The sequence below is a fragment of the Magnolia sinica genome, chromosome 3 (assembly GCF_029962835.1).
Source record: "Magnolia sinica isolate HGM2019 chromosome 3, MsV1, whole genome shotgun sequence".
NCBI lineage: Eukaryota > Viridiplantae > Streptophyta > Magnoliopsida > Magnoliales > Magnoliaceae > Magnolia > Magnolia sinica.
This window is the reverse complement of record NC_080575.1, coordinates 11852890-11876261: the sequence shown is the minus strand read 5'-3', so window position 1 is coordinate 11876261 and position 23372 is coordinate 11852890. Positions and strand designations below refer to the sequence as shown.

Below are 23372 nucleotides of genomic sequence, written 5' to 3'. Positions count from 1 at the left end.
CTTGCGATCCTTACATTTGTGGCCAACCTGAGGCTCAAAATTTTCTCGTTTTTTTTAAAGTACATATTTTAATGGGCTTATTACAATCATTCTATTAAATATCACATACGTAAACTAATTTGGATATTAAAGTTGATTTGGGATATCACATATGTTCCTAACTTCCTATGAAAATATTGAAAAATTCCAATGCATTCCAATTCCTCCCATTTGCTTCCATCCAAACAGAATATTTTGATTTCAAATGCATTTCATATACCCCCATCCAAACACAATTGAGTAAGCTATCTACTCCTAATTCATTTACCTCCAATTCCATTTCCCATTTACCTCCATTTACAAGCTCTCAAACAAGCCCTAACCTGATCTAGGTCTCTCTAGCCTTCCCCTCTCTCAGTTTTGTAAGTTTGAAAACACCTCATCTTTTTTTTTCTTTTTTTTTAAGGATTATGAATAGATTTTATTAAAACAGCTTGGCAAAAAGCCAAGACAAGAAATACAAGAAAGGGGAAACTTTACAATTCCAACAAGGAACATACTACACTTAAATCTACTTGAAGGCGAATTGTAGCCCATTTGATTGCATCCCTTTTTGCCCTCCGGACGATATGATCTAAAGATGATCACTTGTTGTCGAAGCAGATGATCACCTGTTGTCGAAGCACCCGGCATTGTGTTCCTTCCAAAGGTTCCAAAGGCCAGCCATGAGAAGTAGCCTCCACACGCGTAATGTATCTTGCTTGAAGCCGACTCCATGCCACGCCCAAATCAGTTGCGGAGTTGATTGCAGCATGGTCCAGTTCGTCTCAAAAAGGTTTAGAATGTGGGTCCATAGCTGAGATGCAATGGGGCAATGTAATAAAAGATGGTCTACTAATTCCGAGGAAGTCCTACATAGGATGGGAGATAGATATTTGGGAGCACCATACCCTCTTTTTTTTTTTTTGAGGTCATCTATGGTCAGGATTCGCTTCCTACCCGCTAACCATAGAAATGAAGAGACCTTAGGTGGTGCCCCATATGACCAGAATGCAAAAGGAGCAGAGGATCCGGGTGGGGCAGCTTGAGGGTGTATCAAGTTACAATATGACCTTACCAAAAAGGAGCCGGATGGAGAAGTCAGCCATATCAATGAATCTCTCAAGTCAGGGCTGGTATAGAAGTATTGGAGACGGGATAGTAATATGATGTATTTTTCACACTCCGTGTCTGAAAGACCTCTTCTACACGAGGTGCACAAAGATCCTGACCCTTCTCGAAAGAAGCACCACTCTACCGAAAGATTTTGCTTCGAAGAAAGGAACACCAACGACGGAAAATTGTCGGCCAAAGATCTAGAGCAGCACCATGAATCCTCCCAAAATCTAATGCGAGGACCGTTCCCAAGAGAAAAGGGATAAAATTGAAGGAGAAACGGAGTGGATGGCTTTCCAAATGGTTGACGTTCTATACAGCGATGAGTTTTTTATCTCCCATCCTCTTTGATCCACGCCATACTTGCTAGCTATAAATTTTCCCTTCTTCGACCCCGAACCTCCATTGCCATTTTCCAAGCAGCGCCACGTTCATATATTCGAGATCTCTAAGCCCCGCACCACCTTCTGAAATAGGTAAACATACCTCATTCCATTTTAAGAAGATGAAATTTGTAAGAATTCTTCGCGCCTTGCCATTAAAAGTCTCCTCAGCTTTTCGAGTTTGGTTATCACCGATTTCAGGAACTTATAGAGTGATTGATGCAGGACAATTAACCACTTTCTTTAGAAGCTCGAACTGATAGAGCATGGCGAATTAATCCTTACATCTCATAGCCCAAGCCCCACATCGCATGGGTTAAGACCTTGACCGAACCCCCCTCGCAGGCCCCACATCACATGGGTACCGCCTCACATGGGTCGCCCACCCAGGGTGTGTACCCACATCCCACAGGCTACCCCACTCAAGCCCAGTGTGAAAATGCCTCTGCATTAGTGACATAAGGTAAAGCAGAAAGTTAGAGAGGCCGCTTTGAATAGGGTAATGCAGCCTACAAAAGATAATTGCTTCCCTTTCCATCTAGACAATTTCCATTCAAACCTCTCTATCACTTTGTGCCATAACTGTTTAGACAGCTTACCCAAACAAAGTGGAAGGCCTAAGTACGAGGTTGGGAAGGAGCCCGAGCCACATCCCAATAGAGACGCGAGAGATGTTACCCTCTTCATTTGATATTCCTAGCCCAACATTTCACCCTTGCTATAATTGATTTTTAAGCCAGAAACTTCTTCAAAGCAAGGCAATATCTTTCGGAGATCATCTATCTTGGCCGCATCTGCATTACATAGCAGGAGAGTATCGTCTGCAAAATCTTGTCCCCAATCTATTGTAAAGATCATCATAAGCCTTAATTTTAGCATCACTTTTTACTACTTTCTTAGCAATCTTCTTGGCATTTCTTTATTGTTCAAAAGTTTCATCATTTCTAGTCCCTTGCCAAGCTTTGAAACATGAATGTTTCTCATGAATAGTTTTTTGTCCGTCATCATTCCGCAATCAAATTTCCTTATAGGATTGGCTTTTACCTCTAAAAACTCCAAAATTTTCTTTTGCCAATTTTCTAATGTATTCAACCATCTCATTCCACATATATATTATTCTTCCTTAGCATTCCACTTTCGATGGTTTCATTTTTTTGGCCATTTTTTTGGGGATGGCCATCTCCTTTGTATTTATTTGTATTTTTTAGCCATTTGCCAGTCTTTCTAATAAAATCATCAGCTTTCAAAAACAAAAAAAAAAATCTGGACACCTATCTGAAAAGGTATAAATAAAAATTCATCAATCATCCATTTCCTATCAACATTCACCAGTAAAAGTAATGCATATCATGATATTAGCAATCAAGAACTTGTGTGTTGTATAGATATCGTCATGGTGTTAAAGGATTCTTGTCTTTACTATTTGTCTTTCAAGAAATTTACCATAAAAACATACAAGAGTAATTCATTAAATTAGGTTCTTTTTACCTTCATGTTGGGAAAAGTGGCATTCAATTCTGTTGATTGAGGAAAAAGATACCTAGATTTATTTGTTTTGGGTTTTTGGATATCAAAATCCCCAAATCTCCTCTCTCAAAGACAAAAATGATAATTTTTTAATAGCCTTTTACATGATTTAAATTTTAGATGGGAAAGTGACTTTTATGTAAGAGAAATGCTCCAATGCTCTCAAAGCACCATAAGTCATAGTGTTCCTAGTTACATTGGGATAGTTAAGTCCAACACATTGTCTAGACCATTCACTATATCCAATGTGCATTTCGTGAGGAGCTACCAATGCAAGCAACACCCCACTCTAGACGTTCACTATATCCAATGTGCATTTGATTTATGAATGTTAATATGGACAATTGCACAAAAATAGGTCCAATCAACTATTGGATCCATAAATTTGTTAGAGCCCATCATGGATTGCTAATGATATTAAAGACTCACTTTTGTTAGGCAATTATACCCACCCCATCCGTGGCTTGGAAAATGCATGGCTATAGAAAATAAGGCCAAAGGAAGGATTTGGGTCATCTGATCAGTGCGACTTTGGCATATTACTATTACTATTACTATCATTATCATTATCATTATCATCATCATCATCATTATAATAATAAATAATTTAAGCAAAATTCACCCAACCCCATGGCTCCTAATCAGGCCCTACCCACGAGCCTCTTTCCACAATGTGGATTGAAACTTAAAAGAAATATGCACTACGCCTTATACTAAAAATCAATCATGCATGCTTTTCTAGATTTTAGCATGACTTACAGATACATCAAAGATCAGATTATATGAGTTCGGGTTAGAAGGTCGACTTTTGCCCAGGTCAGACATGTACAAAACAAATAGGAAAAGGCAACTGCTTGAAATCGAATACGAAATATCAAGATCCACTACCGTCCAGCTTCGCAAAGCCATGAGAATTCAAGCACTCCTGAACAAGAATAAGTAAAGCAAATGGCATCCACAGTGGCTATGCAACTATCATTACCATAAAATTAAAAAGAATATAAAAAACACGAAAAAAAAAAAAAAATGTTACCGGAAATGCAAAATCAAGTAGAGCCGTCTGATTGCTGCCAAATTTTGTGAATAGGAGGCCTCCAGGATGTGACTGCATTCAACAACACAGAAAATTTGAAATAAACTCCTGTAGTACTTATGAAATGCATATCATGGGAAAAGTCAAAAAAATGCAATTTAAGAACAACTCGAGCTCCACCAAAGCAGCTAGAAAAAGCAAAACTGCATTACCTTTCCCTTGCGGCTATCAATCTGGGTAGGTGAGCCAATTATGACAACATTATCAGGAAAGTAAACATGCAAATGGAGAACTAATCAAGCTCCCCCAAAAGCAGCTAAAGGATAGATAAACAAAAAGAAATAGCATTACCTTCTCCTTGCGGCTATCAGACTGGGTATGTGAGCCAATAACAACAACATTCTCAGGAATCTTTTCAAGCTTGTTCTTAAATGTAGGATAAGACTCCGAGTTGCCTACGATGGACTTCTCAACATCTTTCATAAACAATATAAATGGACCATTCTTGCTTTCATCAGACACAACCTGGGAACCACAAATATAAGTGAACATGAAAATAATGCATTGACTAGCGCATGCAACAACTGAATTGCAAGCTCTCAGTTTAGATCGCAAAGTGGCCACCTCAAATAATGTGTTGATGAGTAGCTTGTCTGTATCCTCCACCCCATGAGTATCCAAACGTAGATCGTTAACTACAGAAGAAAGAAACTTTAGTAATTCACATATAAGTACAATTAACTAAAAAAGAAAGATCTGAGACAATAATTGCAGATAAAATTAAATGCGTACATGATTAGAGCATTACCATTGCAAAAGAATCCATGCTTATCTTCACAAAGGCCTCCAAGATCACTACCATCAGGAACGGGTTTATCAAATCTCACACCAATTTTGGAGTGCTTATTTTCTTCAAAAGGCAGGACCACTTTGCCCCGAAATCCAAAAGACGGACCCCTATACACGACATTAGGAAGATATCATACCATAAGCAAATAACAGAAACTCATATTCTGCATTGAAGATCCAAGAGACTTGCAATTCACTTCGAGAAGCATGAAATTATAAAAAGTTCCAATCTTGAGAAGGAGAGGTGTGTAAAATTTAGAGATCATAAGAGCGCACACTCATATATGCGTGCATGTATGCATATGTACTTATAAGAGAAATGCTCCAAAAAGAACAAGTTGTATGTCCAACTAGTTGAGGGTGGGATCCACCATGGTGTTTGTATAACATCCAACCAGTCTTCCAAGGTAGCCCCATGGGAATGGGATGTCCCAGAAAACAGGTCAATCAAACTATCAGGTGGGCCACACCATAGAAAACAATGAATAACCACCCAAAAACCTGCAGGTTCATATGGGTCATGTCTAATGGTTGGATCAACCAAATTTTTGGGGCATCCCATTTTCGTTGCAGGGGTAACATGGTGGAAGGATGGGATGGCATACAAACACCACAATTGGGTACCACACACCAACTAGTTGCATGTACAACTAGTTGAATGTGAGCATCTCTCTATATAATAAGGGGATACAGGGAGAGTGTAGTGTGTGTGAGTGATCCAGGGTTCAATCCCCGGTAGTGTTACCTTTAGGAAAAAAAAATATATGGTTAGCATTTTATTGTAAGAGCATGCACAAATGTTGGACGACTCAGCGTCAAGTACCATAAAAGCCTTCTATAAGAAGCAAAGGGCGTTCATGGCATGCGTAGAGCTAAAGAGAAGTTCGTGGCATGGTAACTGAACTGCTACTGTTGGAATGGGAGGCTGCAGTGGTGCACTCTCCCATTTAATTCTTTCCCATTATCACTGTGTAGTAATTGCTCAATTAGAATCACCTGACCTGAGCAAAAAAAGGCAGCAATCTTTTGCGGTGTTTTAGCAAGAGATCTAGCATGGGAAGCACTCCTCTGGTGGGGAACTCTTTGGGGAGGATCCACACAAACAAGCAAATAATCATGCAGAAATGGAAAGAGCCAATGCGCTATCTGAAGGAGAGACAGATAGATCCAGAAATCATTCCTAATTGGAGCTCACTCAGGGAGAATGTTCCAAACGCTGTGGGGGATTCAACAAAGGAAGTTTCCAGAAGTCGCTCCAACACAACAGCTAAAGAAGAATAGGAAGGCTTTCAAAGCTCTTGTTGAATTAGGCAAAACCATCACTGCAAGATTATCATGTCATCATGCAATTCACTGAAGATGGATAATATTATCATAAACAGGTACAGATGGGTTACAAAGTATATAACAGGAAGTTTAAAGGGCAAAGGCAGCTCAATAGTTTGAAAACATGTTAATTATGAAAAGATAAATGGAGCAATACTGGCAGGGAAGTTTCCACAGGATTGGAGGGGAATGGAGAGGGGATTGCAAGGAGAATGCAAAGGTACCCAATGAAGATGCTCTCCTGGAACATGCATGGGTTGGGAAGCCCCGATACAGGCTATCATTAAAGAAACACGTCAGATGGCAAAGAGTTAAATTAGTGGCTCTTCAAGAAGCACAGTTTAAATTAGAGAACTTAATGGTTCTTCATTCCATTTGGATTTTGGGGTAGTTATAGATCAAAATGGACGCCGCTGAATTCAACAGGGACATCAGGCAGGATTGCAACAGATCCATTTGCAGGAGTGGAAAGCATCTATATCAAAATGTTCTCAAGTATAAATGGTTAAAAAGCAGAAGCGGAAGCAGGAATGGGAGTGCGAAGAGTGATTTGAGGGAGAAGCACCTATCTAGATAGTTCATGCAGCTAGGCACCAGGGGTACTGTGCAAACTGGATATAGAAAAAGGCATGTAACTATATGGACTGGGAGTTCTTGCAGTATGTGCTTCATCAATTGCATTTCGGAGTAACGTGGAGGCAATGGATATCGGCATGTACCCCTTCAGCACATTACCAAGTCATTGGAAGGAGATTGAGAGAATTTAAAGAAACTTTCAGCATGGAAGAGAAAATACCTATCATTAGGTGGTCGTATCAGACCTATCAAAGAGGCATTGTTGCAAATCGTCAAATTCTGGATAGTGCATTATCAGCCCACAAGTGCATTGATTCTAAATATAGGGAAGGAACTAGAGGCATGGTGTGTAAGGTTGATTTAGAAAAGGTGTATGACCATGTCGATTGGAACTTTTTGGCATATATGTTACGTAAGATTGGTTGCGGCCGTAAATGGATTAAGTGGATGCAAGAATGTGTATCGTCAGCATCTTTTTCCATCTTAGTAGGTGATTCTCCGAAAGGATATTTCAAAGGATCGAGGGGCCTAAGGCAAGGGGATCCTCTTTCCCCATTGATGTCCATAGTGGTAGTCAAAACTTTTGAGTGGGATGCTTGTTAAAGGTCAATAGGCAGGACTCATATCAGGTTTCTATGGATCACGGAACGGAGATAGAATCGCGCATCTTCAGTTTGCGGACGACACATTATTATTCTCGGATGCCGATGAAGTTATGATCGATAACTTGAGGAAAATAGTGGGTTGCTTTCAAGAACTTTCGGGGCTTGAGATCAACATTTAGAAAAGTGAGATGTTGGGCGTTGGTCTCTCTCATGAAGAGGTTTCTCGTTTAACAAGTTCATATGGGTGTGGAGTCGGCTCCTTCCCGCCTTCTTATTTGGGCCTCTCTTTCTACTTGGGAACCCCCCCCCCTAAACACTTCTGGAACCATGTAATAGAAAAGTTCGAAAGTAGATTATCTAAATGGAAAAGAATGCACTTATCATTGGCGGGGCACATCACTTTTATCAAGGCAGCTCTTTCCAACCTTCCAATACATTTTATGGCATTATATAAATGTCCAAAATCTGGTTTGGATAGATTTGATGGAATGAGAAGGGACTTTCTGTGGCAAGGAGTGAATAATAATCACTAGTTTCATATTCTGAAATGGAAAGAAGTATGTAAGCCGCTTTTGGAGGGAGGAGTCAGAATTAGGATCATGGGAGATATGAATAGAGCATTGCTTGGCTATCTCAGTGGGCTCTATTGCTAAAAACCTGGTTATTGAATGGGTGACCAATGTTATGGGACTAAAAGACTACAATCTTGTTTTTTTAGTTTCTTAGTTCGTTTTTAGTCTGCGAGCTCAGCAGTCCTTTTTGTTTGCCTCTTTTCTTTAATATACTTATCCATTACTTTCAAAAAAAAAAAAAAAAAAAAAGAAGGGAGCCTTTAGAGGCAAGTAGTTGCATCCAAATATGGGCTATAAGAGGTGGGTTGGAAAATTAAAAATCATCATACTACCGAGCCCTTGGAATATGGAAACCTATTATATCAGTGGCTCCTTGGTCAAATATAATAATGTCCTTTGCCCTCGGGTCCGGCAACAGGATCCGTTTATAGGCGGATCATTGATTTGGAGATTGTCACTTGGTGGTGGAATTCCCCTCTTGTGAGACTGTCCCCCTCTGAGGACATATTTGTATCAAGTTGTCTATCATATTCCAGTGGGAGTGTGGTTTGGTGCCCTCAGTGTCGTAGAGCTCTAGATGATCTAGATGCGTATTTTGCTAAGTTAATGGGTCGGCTTCATAACATCTCTCCATCACCAAATTCCTCAGACCAACTGGTTTGGAGTGTTACCCCTTCAAAAGTGTTTTCAGTCAAATCTCTATATAAGGATATCAATGCCCCTCGAAATGTGAATTGGGATGAATATTTTCATGCCTTTTGGTGTTATGGGGCTCCCCCAAAGGTGGCTTCCTTTGCTTGGTTAGCGGGTCGAAAACCTATTCTTACCATCAACAATATGCAAAAGTGATCTATGATCCTTCCAAACATAAGTCTTATGTGCATGTCTGATGTTAAGCCTATCAATCACCTATTCATCCACTGCAGTTATGTGAATCATGTGTGGTTTCAACTTCTCAAAGCCTTCGGGTTGGAATGGGTGATGCCCTCCTCCACTGACCAATTGTTCAGGATGTGACATGCGGTGCAGCTCCCTAAGGGGTCGTTTGGCACCATGGATTTGGGGGGATTTGAGGGGGTTTCAAACCCCCTAGTTGTTTGGCATCATAAAGTAACCGAGGATTTCAAATCCCCTCAAACAGGGGGGTTTGAAATCCATGGTGAAAGCTTGGATTACATCTAAAATCTTTCCAAGAGTTGCACGTGTAACATGTGTGTCACTAGACTATTAATCTATTGGACACATGGCCCACTAATGATATCCAAAAATAATTATATTATCAATTGCATCACTATAATTACTTTAATATGATGATCAGCGTCGTCCAAACATTGTCCATTTAAATCAACGATTAAAAATCGTTGGTTAATCACTCGAACGTGATCTTGTGCTTGTGGCCCATCCAAGTCTTGGAATTTCATCATTTTCGGGCAAAGTATATATTTCAGCAGGCTTACTACAACCATTGTGTCAAACATTACATACGTTCACTAATTAGAGATATTAAAGTTGATTCTATAATTAAATTCAAACCCTAGTTGATATACTGTGCATAGCTACTTTTGGATTAAAGTTTATTCTAAATCCAGGTTGCCAAACACAATAAGAGGATTTCAAATCCAGGGGGTTCCAAATCCAAGCTCCCAAACAGGCCCTAAGGATAGGCAAATTCTATGGAGATTATCCTTGTTAGCTATTATTTGGAATATTTAGAGGGATCGAAATTCTTGGTGCTTCTACAACAAAGGGGGTCCTTGGGAAGAATCATTGTGGAAAATCAAGATGAGTGTTATAGAATGGGCGGTTAGTTCTTGTAACATGGACATCTCATTAACGCATTCTTTTTTTGGGTTGTAGTCATTTTGTTGTTGTAATTTTTACTTGTTATTTCAAGCTTTCTCAATAAAATCCACTTATTATCCTTAAAAAATGTTTTGGACTTCATATCCCTCTTCCAGTGCCCTATTAGTGTGATTCATTGTATTGAAAAAACTCGAAGAGATTCTTAAAGGATACTAGAGAGGTATGGAAGATAAAATGAAGTTCCGCTTGATCTGGTGAAATGTAGTGTTCACACTGCGGAATAGTGGAGGCATGGAAAAAGACCTTACAATGATGAGCAGGACTTTACAAGGTGAGTCACTTTGGAGATTTAACATGGAGGATACTCGCTTCTGGAAGCATATAATCAAAGCTAAATATGGTGTTCAAGAGGAACTAGTTACCATTGCTCATTCACTTCATAGGGCTCGAGCATTTGAAGGCAATCGTGGATGTCTCTCATGATTTTATGAAAGCAATCTCACATGAAAAGAGATGGATCTTCTATCAAATTCCAGGAACACCTTTGGCTCAATAATAGCTCATATCATATTGAATTCGCAAGATTGCATACAATGTCCTCTAAGCAAAAGGATTCATCTCCCGTTCCAAAAATACGGTGGGAGGTTGCGGCTATCTTGTCTCCAATTTTCCAAAGAAACCTAAACAATGCAGTGATTTCATATGGCCTCAAGATATGATTCAGGCCTTTCTCCAAGAATCTCATATATATAGAAGTGGACGGGCAAAATGTCAAAACTCTTTTTAGTCAAGTCTTTCTACCGTATGCTCAAAACTGATCCAAGGATAGCCAAGTCGCCCCTTTGGCCCCTGTGTGGCACTATCCCGACCCAGCAAGGCTAATTGTGTTAGGATGACTCACTGTAGAATGAAAATTTCTAACTATCAATAACCTTCAGTGAAGATATATGATTGTAGTGAATCGTTGCTCTCCTTTCCCCAAAGATGTGGAATCCATGAACCATATTTCCATCCATAGTGATGTTGCTTCATTCCTATCGATGAGATTTATGTCTCTCTTTTACTCATAGTGGGTAATGCAAGGATCGATTGAACCCCTATTCCTGGCCTAGCAACAAAAGCCTTTCTAAAAATGAAAGAAAAATTAATGAAGACCATCTCATGTCCGGTCTTTGGTCCTTACGAAGAGAATGAGAATTTTTAACAATAAATCAGAAAGTTAGGAAGTGATCTATTATAGAACTAAAGACTATGCGTGGACCTTGTGGATTTCCCAAATCAACGGTTGTAAAATGGAAAAGATTTTGGGCTCATTCGAGGGTTCCTCCTATATTTGTTGGGAAATGGGCTTATTTCTCATCGTTCATGTTCTTTTCCATCTTCGTATCCCCCTTGTTTCTGCATGATCTTAACAAAATTTTGAGTTGTCATTCAAAAACAAAAGTAGAGACATAAGTCGAATAAGTCTGATATGACTGCCCGCCTAAATGTCCCCAGCTCTCTCATACGACCACCGAATTAACAATTTATTAGGAAAACAACCTTTGACCTCTGCACTTGACGATCCCAACTTTTCTTGTTTCATAATTCACAAACCTTTATTTCATCATATCATTAACTCCCCTCTTTCAACATCAACCTTGGAATAGGAACAAAACCAGGGTTTCCTTTTCCATACTGTTCCACAAAATAAACAAAGGAATTTTGAATTCAGGATAACCGAAGCTCAAAAGGGAACACGCACCAGAACTACAAAAGTTTAAGCAGAAGAAGAGTCGCCGGACAATCTTGAGAATGATATAACATAGCTCACTTGATAGAATAAGCCATGAAAGGGCTACTGTTGCTGCAGTAAAAAATTATCAACCAGTCCACCAAACATAAACCATGGGAGAAAAGACCTATTAGCATGAGAGGACATATTAGATCGAAGTGTCCCGGCATTAATCAAACCATCTTATTTGTAAAGAAATATTTGTACTTCTAGGTCTAGAATTATAAGATCGACAATTTTGTTATACTTAACAATGTCATTAACAAGATGAGGATAGCAATCCTCCACACTTAAAAGTAGCATAAATCCCATTGGGATCTTTCAATGATATAAATCGCTTATTTCGTTCCATTCAGCTCATCGTCGAGATCTGCCAACTCATCAAACTCTAAACTCCAAAAGTCCAAAACATGCCTGTCTTGATATGAATAAGGTGAGACTTACGCTACCACAACAGTAGAGGGCTACCACAACAGAAGAGGACTTGCTCGCAGTTCCAAGTGCACATGAAGATCTCAAACCTCCAATTTGCCAGCTTGGTATGTTTTATATGGCAGAAAACCTTCTCTATCTTAGAACAAGATCACTATTTGTATCGTACAGATTGGCAAAAACAAACCATCAACTCTTCAGTCTTAATACTTTACACGCCTGTTGTATGTTGTATTTTATGATTGACACATTTTATTTGAAGCTCTTGATTGAGAATGTGGCTATGATTAATGTCTGTGGCAGAAAGGGATAACATCCTAATATAACGATGGTAAGAAATGTGCTGGAATATACTTCAGAATTGACACCAAGAGAAAGCATGGTCTTAAAAAGAAAAATGAATCGGCACAAAGAGATTGCCTTATCTTTAAGACTTTTCATACATTATATTAGAATAGTACCTTGAAGAAGGTGGCACTGCTGAATACACATTATTGGGTGGAGCTAAACCCACGAATTTAACTCGGTCGCCTGAAAGAGACTTCACAAACTAGTTATATTCCAAATCCAATAAGAGCAACAATAGCCCTTAAAGGGAAAAAAAGGTAGAAGTTACTGATGAATCAAAGATATACCAGCTTTAAACAGAAGCTTAGACTGCCCAGCAGATGAGGGTGCAGAGCTGGTTTCAAGCTTTGGTTGAGCCTCCAGACCACAGGAAGACAGTACGTTTGATGAACCAGGTGCATCTGCTTCTGAAGTTGATGGTATCGTACTTTTAACCATATCAGCATGTCCTGGACGTTGCTTGGCACAAAGGCAGGCTTTTTCTGCTCGTATATCTTTTAGCAATTCCATTTCCTTCGAAGATAAACACTACAAGGTATTCCAAACTAATCAGACTTAGACCAAAATACAGGACAAAGCTCACACATCAAACCGAGTAATAACAACTAGCAGACGATGCTTTGATTTACAACAAAATATATTGTATGAAGATGATCTGAATCTTACACCCAGAAATGCGTTAGTATCAAATATAAGCAATTTAGCACCGAAGTGATTAGCAAGTGCTTTAGACAACATCTCTTGATATATCTCAGAACCTGCACAGAGATAAATAGATCAGGTTCTGGAATTTGGGCATGTCTACTGAAACAGTCCTGTTATCTCAAAAATTAAAAAGATAATAAACTTGTGGTTAATGGTCATAACTCACCTGCCGGACCAGAAAGTAAAATCCGAGGGCTTACAGTAGGAAGATCTGAGGTATACTTTGCAAAATCCTTTCTCTTTAGGTGTATAAATACAGCAGTCGTCAGCACATTTTTTGTGCTCTCACTGAGATTACAAAAGGGAAAAGAAAAACATTCATGAACAAGAAAAAAAAAAACAGAAGTTTCCAATTCTCATAAAATACTACAAAAGCTTCATACAATCCACTGTGAGGACAATGCTTACTGGATCCACAGGTCTGGGTACATACAAAAAAGGGAGATGTTTTCATTTGGGATTTTCATAGTTGGTAGTTTTCTGGAGACTCCCAAATCCTAAGTTTTAACAGCTTCTATTTGAATATGGGCAGAAGTGGGAACATTTCAGGGATGTTTCAAGAGTATTTTATTTTCTAATTAAGTAGGGTCTAGTAGTTGGGTTCTCATAAAAGCCATAAGCAGGACTGTTTTGCTTTTACATGGGATGAGATATTTTGCTGGGATTTTCTGTGCCAATGTCAAGGGCAGCCTCTGGACCTTCCCATTTGGTAACTCTTCTCGACCAGCACAAGAGCTTGAAGTTTGCTAATAAGTTTTTAGTTCATCTTATGGTGTTTTAGAAAAGATCTTAACTGACCAAGTTATCTTTTGGCCAGTTATCTTAATTGTCTTAGTTATTTTGGCCTATAAAAAAGCATGTAGTGGGAGTTTTTGTTATCTTGGAAAAATAATAACAGAGAGTGTGTTTCCCTTTTTCTTTTTTCTTTTTTCAAGTTACTAAAGTCAAATCCTTAGCACTTCTTTTCCTTCTCCATCACTAAAGTTTCAATTGCCTTGTTGCCTTTGAAGATTGAAGGCAAGCTATCGACTGTTTGCATGCATCAGTGTGTTTCTCATTTTCCTTGTGGAATCAAGTTACTAGGGTGGATTCCCTAGTGTTTGACAACTTTCCTACTCCATTTATTTATTTTTTACAACGGGGTGTCCCCGCCCCTTTTAAGTCAAGACTATTCCCAGTAGATGCACGTAGTCACCCGCCAACTATGTGCATCGGGTAATCCACAGGGAGGGGAATCAAACTCGTATTTGTGGGGAGCAAACCCACAACTGAAGCCATTCGCCCAACCCGTGACAGGTTTTCCTACTCCATTATTAAAGCTTCAATTGTCTTTAAGATCGAGGCGAGCTAAGCAATACACAAATCAGTCCTTGGATTGCACTATCACCATTTGTGTTTGAACTATCTTAGGAAGTTTTTAAAAGGCTAGGATCTGTTTCGATGAAGAGCTGAACTAAATACAGGTCTTCTATAACCTTGGTCCAAGATGCAATAGGTGAGACTTGCTAAACCCACAAGTGTGCATCGTGGCCCCCATGCATACCCTCAAATGTATAACCATGGTGTTGAAGGAACACATTTCATGCGTGAACAGTATGTAGTGGACGAATGAGGCAAAACGCCAATCAAATGGATTCCGTCTGCTAATCAGCCAGCATGGACAGGTTGTACACGAAAAATCAGCAATGGGGGCCAAAGATACAGAGACAATCATACTACAGAGATCAACAGTCCAAAAAGCAGTTTGTTCGGAAGAGAGAAAAACAGGCAAATTAGTAACCTATTATCTACGGGGAAAAAAAATATTGTCAAGGGCTTGACGAGGACCTCCTCTACCAGAAACTGCTTAAAGTCCAAACCTCTTATTGCAAAAAGCAGGCTCAACAGATGTCTGCAATCAATGGTATCTGCCCTAACACCATGAAATGAGATAGTAGTCTCACATGATAGAAAACAAAAGAGAGAATTTTTGGGACTTAGGAGAATGCATTGTAAGTTTAGGTGGTGTTTACAAAATATTACAAGATGAGCACAAATCTAAAGAGATTATTATGGGTATAGTACAATGAGGGAGTGCAGGAAATAAGTTCATGAGGGACGATAGTGTAGTCTATAGGTGCATGCACACACAAGATTGTACTCTCCAACATATGACAAACATGCTTTGAGATCTGATCCATACATCAGGTAGACCCAGCAAGTAAATGCTTTCGCAGAACAATCAAGCTGGCTCACTCATCTTTTGTACATAAGTGGCCATCTGGCAAGTGGACTAGACTAATTCTTGGGCCAGATCGTCCACATATCAGGGCTGACCTAATGGATAACTAAAACATTTGCACATGTGTGCCACGTTGACGCATAGGACATTAAGGGGCTGGGCTACCCATAGGATTACTACAAAAAGGATGTAGAGGACTTTCTGATAGTACTATCTTTCTTTTTTCAGAAAATTCTCTGGGAATGCTCTTCTTAATAGCCAAAAAAAAAAGTTTTTGCAGTTCGGATTTTACATATTCTCGATATTTTCTTCAGGTTCTTAAGGTACTTGCCTCTTATTTATGCTGGTTTGCTTTTATATTCCAGTTTATTTACAAACTCAGAATTTTTGCTTGACTTTATGTCAAGCATAAAGGGCTTACTAGTAAACGACAGTCGCCAATTTGCGCCAAAAATAAGAACATTCAAGTGTGGGTACTATGAATTAATAGAAGTGAGACTTGGTTCCTAGAACCTTGTATTTGTGCATGTGTGCCTGCAGATTAACTGTAATATCAAGCCCAAAGTTCTTGAAACAAGGAGAACATAGAGCCTGAAATCTTCAACAAAATCACAGTGTACAGAAAGATGAGCGCTTTGAAGCATTGGAAAATATTCTCACAAACCATACAAGTCTAAAAATAGGATAAGAAAATATCAAAAGAAACTCACCTCAGATAGTAAGGGAAATTATCAAAAGAGACTTGGATTTCTCTTCCATCAAGAACAAGGGCCTGCAACTCTTCCTTAAATGCTGTGCATTTGGCAGACATACCCGAAGTTGTTGCTGTTTGTGAATCCCTTGTCAATTCCTTTCTTTCGTCCAACACCTGTTTAAAGATATTTTTTCCCAAATCCACATCCCGACTAGTTGATCCAGCAAGCATTCTCAAGAATGGGCTCACCCCAGAAATCTTAACAAGGTCTGCATCCACACTTGAATCTGGGACCACGTTGTCAAGATGAAGGTTTTCACTAGCTGTTCCAATATCAGGAGAAAGCACAACAGCAGATTTGTCGTTCAATGGGGCATCAGATGCCACGGTTGGATAAGGCCTGTGTTTTCCTTCCTGGCTATCAACATCCATATCTGGAGTACACTCATCCGATACATCACATGCAGGAGGCAATGAAGTTATCTCAGTTTCTTGTTGTGTTTCATCAGCATTTTGTGCTGGAGGTGGCAGAACTGATAAATCTGGTCTCAAGTTGGATAGAGATGCCAATATGGACGCCCCAGCCACAGCTGATGGATCTCCAGCCCTGGTTTCCAATTGCAGCCCTTTAACAAGATTGTTGCGAGCTTCAACTGTGCCAACTGAAGGTAGTGAAGCTGTAGACACGTTTTCATTTGCAAGTTGTTGGAATATCTAGAAAGGAGACTAATTAAGGAAACTTCCCAAAAATTGTTAAGATAATTAATCACTTTATTGGGAGAACAACATTAAAACTGATGTGTAAGGATACATAAGCATGGTTCCCAGATGCGCTGAAAACGACCTCATCCCCAGGAATAAGGAAGACAGGGTTGTTCTTCTTGACAATCTTCCCATTTACTTGCACAGAACCCTTGCTCCCTATGCTTTCGAGCACGGCAATGGCATTGCCGTCACGCTGACCATGTCCACAAACAATGAGTATTATACTGCATATACACATTAAAGAGTTTACATCTACAATAAAGGAAACAACTACTCCAGGGTTCATTTCCCATACTGAGGATGATCGTCTCATCTAGAAAACTTCAACTTACAAATGATACCTGATCCTGCCTGATCCTGCAAAGATTTGCACTGACGTTGTTATCCTTTAAAGACAAGTTAGTGTGTCTGCTCCCGCCCCCACCAATTGTGAAAGTCGAAGTGCAGATGGGAACATGTGGGTTCTGCAACAAATGCAACAGTGAGATGAGTAAGCCAACCATCAAGAAGAAAACATAGAGGGAAAACTTATTTCAGATTTAAGCATCCATAAAAATCCCTAAAAGCAGACAAGCAACCAGCGCTTTTCTTTGATTATGACCAAAACGAATGAATGAAACACAACATACGTTACATCTAATATTGTAATACAAACAATCTTCTTACATGATTGCAACATGATATTGACAGGAGTACAAATCCCATTTCCATGTGTCACGAAAATTTGCATCTTTTCTTTCTTTTTACAACATGAGAAACAAGTGGCAGCTAAAACAAGTAAATTTGTACAAATCCCATTTGCATGTGTCACAATAAGTGGTTTTTCTTTTTCTTTTTGAAATCCTTTATTCTTCCATCTTTGCTGCCAATACAAATTTCAGTCAAATGTGCACAAACCAAAGAACCGAACTAGCAGAAATTGAATGAAAGAACACTAGCATTCTGTTTATTGAATAATCAAATAGAAATAAAGAAAAAAAAATTGCATGGTTATTTTCATGAATAACTAGAAAACAAGAGAACCGAAGTAAAAAAGACAGAACCTGCATGCAAAACCTTCATCATTTCATTTTCACGAATAATTATAATTTTTTTTTTAAAAAAAAGAGTAGAAAAACAGATACCATCTTAACTATCAATACAAATCCAGCAACAAACTGCATGAGATATCACTCTCACGAAACAACCAAAATCAGCAGACTTTTCATGAAAACGGCATCATCGTTTTCCTTGAATAATTAAAATTCAAGAAAAATATGGGATTTTTTTTTTTTACCAAATTACCACCTAAACCCTCAATACAACACAATTCGCATAAAAAAATGTTAACAACGCTGATTCTGAAATTCTCAGAACCAAACAAACCCCAATCTCTTTTTTTTTTAAAAGTCGATGATTAGATCCAGAAAACAAGACAAAACCCCCCAAATTACCTGTGAAGGATACTGCGACAGAAGCTTACACCATGCACTCTGCTTCGAATACACACACCATGGAGAGCGCGGACTCCTAGGCTTCTCCACCACTGCTGGAGATGATGCTACAAAAAATATAAAAAAAATTTCAAAAATGCCCAATGCACAAAATCCAAACCGATGGCCAGACTAAACCCCAAAAAACAACAACAGCAAGAGATCTAACAAAAAACCCAATTCATAAAACCCGAATTCAAGACCCAAGAAAACCCGAAACCCAAAATCAAAATAGTGGCCAGATCGGCCTACCCTCTGCAGAAGGCGTCGAGACCAAAACTGCCGCCGCTGCCGCCGCCATCCCAGAGCCGATCCTACCCTTCTCCCCTTCGCCAAGATCAGCAGAAATAGGCGGATCGAGAGGGACACATTCCTGATGATCCGATGCAGGAGACGGCAGCAGAGACGACTCCTTCAAAGAATTCTCAACAGAATCAGACACCAGCCCTGTCGAAGGTTTCTCCGCAAGAGCAGAAACCTCAGCCTATAAAAAATAAAATAAAAAACACAGACATCAGAAAGAAAACCGATTAGAACAAACCCTTCAAAAAAAGGGGAAAAAATTTATTTTTCTCTTTTCTGACCTTGGAGCGTTTGGGAGAAGAGGGTTTGGCTTCAGGAGGAGGAGGAGAGGATCTTTTGCCGTTGCTGGAGAGAGAAGATCCGCTGCTTCTCCTTGTTGAAACCATCGCTCTTCTCCGTTTGGGATTTTTTCTCTTTTATTTTTTCTGCGTTTAGAGGATTCGATTTCCTATTTTCTCTTGTTTTTCTGAGTTGTTGATTGAAGATGAGAGAGAGATTTGAGATGAAGGGGTTGGGGGTGATATTTATAAAAACAAAAGATAAAAATAAAAATAAAAGCTTAAGCTGACACTACATTGTGGTGGATGGGGACCCCTTATATTTTTTTCATCAAATCCAATCCATCCATCATGTTTCTACCATCATTTTATTATCTTCCCAATGAAATCATGACTATCAAATAATCATGGATCCCACACCATGTAAAATCTTGCCTAAAAGTATAAAATCGCTGAGTGTGGCCCACATCAGTTATAGAATATCCACATTTTTATATTTTCATCCAAAAAGTCGGTATTATGTCTTATTAACGGATCGGATTATATAAGAGAAAAAGGTTTTGTGGCCCATACAGGATCTTGAACGTTTTTAATGGTGGGCCGTCCGCATCCCAAATGTTCTGTCTTGTGGGCCCACCTGAGTTTTAGATCCGTCGTATTTTGGCATAAAATGATAAAATGAAAGGTCTAACATGATGAACGGATTGGATTTCATTCAAATGTCACGGTGGGCCACCCACATCGCATTGTAGGTAAGCTTATTCTGCAATGCCTTGTAGTGGATCCGGAGGTTGGCTGGTAGGACTCACGTTCCTTACGCTCGCTCTATTTTCTAACTCAGTATGTCCCACCTTGTAGTGATCCAGACCGTTCATATGATGCTTCATAGCTACGATGGTTTATATAAAAGATATTTTAGCACTAGTCATTTATTTTCTTCACTGAAATCTAGTTGGAAACAACGGTTGAGAAAAGTGGTTTTTTGAAAAACCTTTTGAATGAACGGTGAGGATCTCTGATTGGTGAGATTTTTCAGAGATGTAGTATTCTTTTATCTTATATTCTGTACGAACGGTTTGGATTATAACGTGATGGGACAGAAGAAGCAAGCTGTTATGATTTGGTAAGAAGGACGCCTCTTTTCATGCTTCTGGCAATTTTTCCTGAGTGAGGCGGTCTCCGAAACCTGCCTCGTCCGAACCCTTGATCTAGGCCGTTGGTGGTGCATGACAACAGTGAATGAGTTACAAAGAACGGTTCAGAGAAAAAAAGTAATAAACCTTTATGTGAACGGTGAGGATCTATGATTACTGACCTTTTTTTCAATGTGGGTCATATATCAAGGGATCATGTAGATGGACGGTCTGGATCACTGCTTTATAGGGGAAGTGGAGCGGATTGGGTGAGGCCGGACGACGATTCCCTGCAAAGCAGCTTCCTACCACGGAAACTAGGTGGGGGCAGCCGTGATGGTTGTGAGAAATCCATCCGTCCATCAGTTTTGCTGGATCACATCGGCTGTGGGCCCAAAAATGAAAAAGGTGGGTAGGAAAATGCCTACCGTTGATCCTTATTGGGTCCACCGTGATGGTTACATGCCATCCATACCGTTCATAAGGACATTCCTACTGAGATGAACTTTCAACGGTGGACATCCAATCCTCACTGTTTCCTATTGTGCGGCCCACTGGAGCTTTGGATCTGCTTCATCCTTTTGCCACATAGCCAAACATCATCTGGAAAAACGGATGGACGGTGTGGATTTCTCACAAATATCGCCGTGGCCCCACAAAGTTCCTAGGCTTTCGAAGGCAATCTAGGTAGGGTGGGTCTCGCTATGCTAGGAGACCTCCCTATATTTATTTACTTTGACATTGGTTGGTAGGTTTAAATTTATGAGGATTTATAAGGTTTAGATGCATCGCAATACCGATGCTTTTTTGTTGCAATAGTCTGGTTTTGGATGATCCAGTCCGTCCATCTGATGAAGCCTACATAGGATGGAAGATTCACCAAAAATCTCCCAAGTTAAACATTTCTGACCCTCGGATCAATGGCCCACAAATTTACGGTTAGAGGAAGATACACGATCAGTTTTTTTTTAAGGCTAAAAATTGTAGGGACAGGATCTTCCATTCTGGAAACGTTTTTGGGTCGTCTCTCTTCTGCTGTGATATTAACGGTTTGGATCGACGAATCATGATCTCCAGTTCCACGTGTTCGGTGTATCAGCAACGTGAGGAAAATTGCACCCGGCTAGGGTAATGTACACGTGTCAGGCGTGCATGCCGATCTGGACCATGGTATTAGAACGGATGAAAAGTGTGCTAGATATCTTCACCTTCTGATTCCTGACGTTGAATTTGGGTAACTGGCCACTTCGTTGATTGCCATCCATGTGATGGCCACAATTGGATGGTGCAGATCCTCTCATTGGTCTATCTTTGGTTTAAGGACATGATCGATCAACTTGAACACCAGTGGTTTGGATGGTTCAGATCGGCATGCATGTATGCCACGTGTACGGTGCACAAGTTGTGTACACCTGACTTAGGTGCTCCTTACTGAGACTCTAAGTTTCAGCTGAATTTTAAATGGCCGAAAGCAGGAAGGACACTTGCCGCCGTGGATTGGGTTTGGGTACTACGCCCGCCAGTCTCTAGCTAGGGATGGATAGTGGCCTGAGGGGCCATCGTGATGTATGAGTTTCATCCATACCGTCCATCCATTTTTTCATATCATTTTAGATCGTAAAACTCAAAACTATATAGATCCAAAGCTCAAATGGACCACACCATAGGAAGCATCAGTGATAATGACCCTTACCGTTGAAACAGTCTCAATGCCCAATGTAACGGTGAATTTCCATCCAACCAGTTCATAAGGTCATGTAGACATGGATGAAGTGGAAACATAAATATCAGCTTAATCAAAACTTCCATGGCCCCCAAATTATTTTTCAACGGTATGTGTTTAATCCCTATCATGCGGTCCACTTGAGCCTCAGTACTTTCTCATTTTTGTGTTTTTATACTAAAATGATATTTAAAATTAGATGAACGGTGTGGATAAATCCTATAAATCACAATGGGCCTCTCAAGCCTCTGAATGTTCCAAGCAGGGTGTACACAGTCCACTTTGACCCATGTTGCCACACGAGCGCCAGTCTTACCCACACGTGTCACATCTACAGTCAAAAACACGTGCGCACTGACCTGGTGCCTGACCCGACTGACTTTTGGCCAGAACTTGTACGACATACTCAACTAACGGCTCTGATCTGGCCATGCATTGGACGAGCGGGCATGGCCAGGCCATCCATTAGGCATTTCTCATGCATGAAACGAGGAAAAGGTTCCAACAACAGCCTCGGTGAGCCTCCTTTTTAAATGGTGGTGGGTCATCCCCACCATCCACAGCAGCCAAAACGCACAGCAATCTAGGCCGTCCAATTGTGGGCTACAAATGTGGATGGACCATGATGGAAAAATTGCATGAATTAAACGATCACAAACATTTAATCAATGGCTATTGGCTGGACGGCTAGATGTAAAGTGGTATCCATAATCAGGATTTAATGTGCATATTCAAATATTTGATTGTTTATAGGTGTTATTTTTAAGCCATGCTCTATCTATGGTTAGGTGCTGTTTGGACGGTGGGATTAGAAGGGATAAGGTGGGATGGGTTTTAAAAAAGGTAATATTGGGCTTTGTTAGATAATTGTCTCCATATCATGGGTTTTCTAATTCCATTGGCTCCCGTGCCATCGTGTTTGGATGGCATGGGAATGAAAGGTTTTTACAACTCTTATTCCACATGATGTTTAGATGGGAAGTTTAGATGGCTATATTTTAACTCTCATCCCATAGGATGTTTGGATGGGAGGTTTTCTACAACTACCATACCGTACGTACAATATAAACTTAAAACGAATGTGGTGTGTATATATTTATATATAGATATAATTGTTTCTTTCAAACTTATGACATGGCTTGCAAACCAGAAATTCAATGTCATGAGAAGTAAAAACGAGCTCTCTATTTATTGTTAGTCCTACACTAGCCCACATATCTGCCAGCTCTACCCACTAAGCTACTTTAATGGCTTTGGTTAGAGGAAAGTAGAAAGAAATTGAATTATATAAGAAGATCATGAAGACTTGGGTGTGTACACCTATAAAGAGTTATGAGTTAGCTTAACATATAACCTGTCTCATTTGTTAAACCCATCACATGGGTAGGACATCCGGCCTTTCCAGCAGGTGAACCTTGAAGAAATGGTAACTGAACTAAGTCAATCCATTCATCAAGTGGGACAACTTCTTTGAAACAGTACTGCATGGTTGAACAAAAAGGCCAACTATTTGATCCGACATACTTGTGTATCTCATATGGCGAGTGGATCGACCTGATTTTTTGACCATTTGATCATCATGGTTGGGCCCATCTTTTGCATACCTACAATGTCTTGCGCGTATGACAGGTTGGCACGTGCGACACTGCTTGTATGTTAATCTAGCCTAAAGTCACTCTAAAGTTAATCATAATTTACCCAAAGCTAAGCTGATCT

The 23372-nt window shown here is 39.8% G+C and overlaps 1 protein-coding gene across 2 annotated transcripts in view; it reads right to left on the bottom strand.

The window, feature by feature from the left end:
- Positions 1-19026, bottom strand: part of LOC131239527 (uncharacterized) — a 42630-nt gene extending 23604 nt beyond the window's left edge. For both annotated transcript variants that reach the window (XM_058237269.1, XM_058237270.1), the window contains exons 1-14: positions 18804-19026; positions 18472-18703; positions 18181-18287; positions 17089-17211; positions 16794-16940; positions 15999-16696; positions 13234-13355; positions 13029-13120; positions 12650-12890; positions 12476-12545; positions 4886-5034; positions 4702-4772; positions 4429-4602; positions 4078-4149 (exon numbers count right to left, since the gene is read on the bottom strand). In XM_058237269.1, coding sequence (XP_058093252.1) covers positions 4078-4149; positions 4429-4602; positions 4702-4772; positions 4886-5034; positions 12476-12545; positions 12650-12890; positions 13029-13120; positions 13234-13355; positions 15999-16696; positions 16794-16940; positions 17089-17211; positions 18181-18287; positions 18472-18703; positions 18804-18908 — 2403 coding nt within the window. In that variant the 5' untranslated portion in view covers positions 18909-19026. The remainder of the gene's footprint in view (positions 1-4077; positions 4150-4428; positions 4603-4701; positions 4773-4885; positions 5035-12475; positions 12546-12649; positions 12891-13028; positions 13121-13233; positions 13356-15998; positions 16697-16793; positions 16941-17088; positions 17212-18180; positions 18288-18471; positions 18704-18803) is intronic.
- Between the last annotated feature and the right edge of the window lie 4346 nt (positions 19027-23372).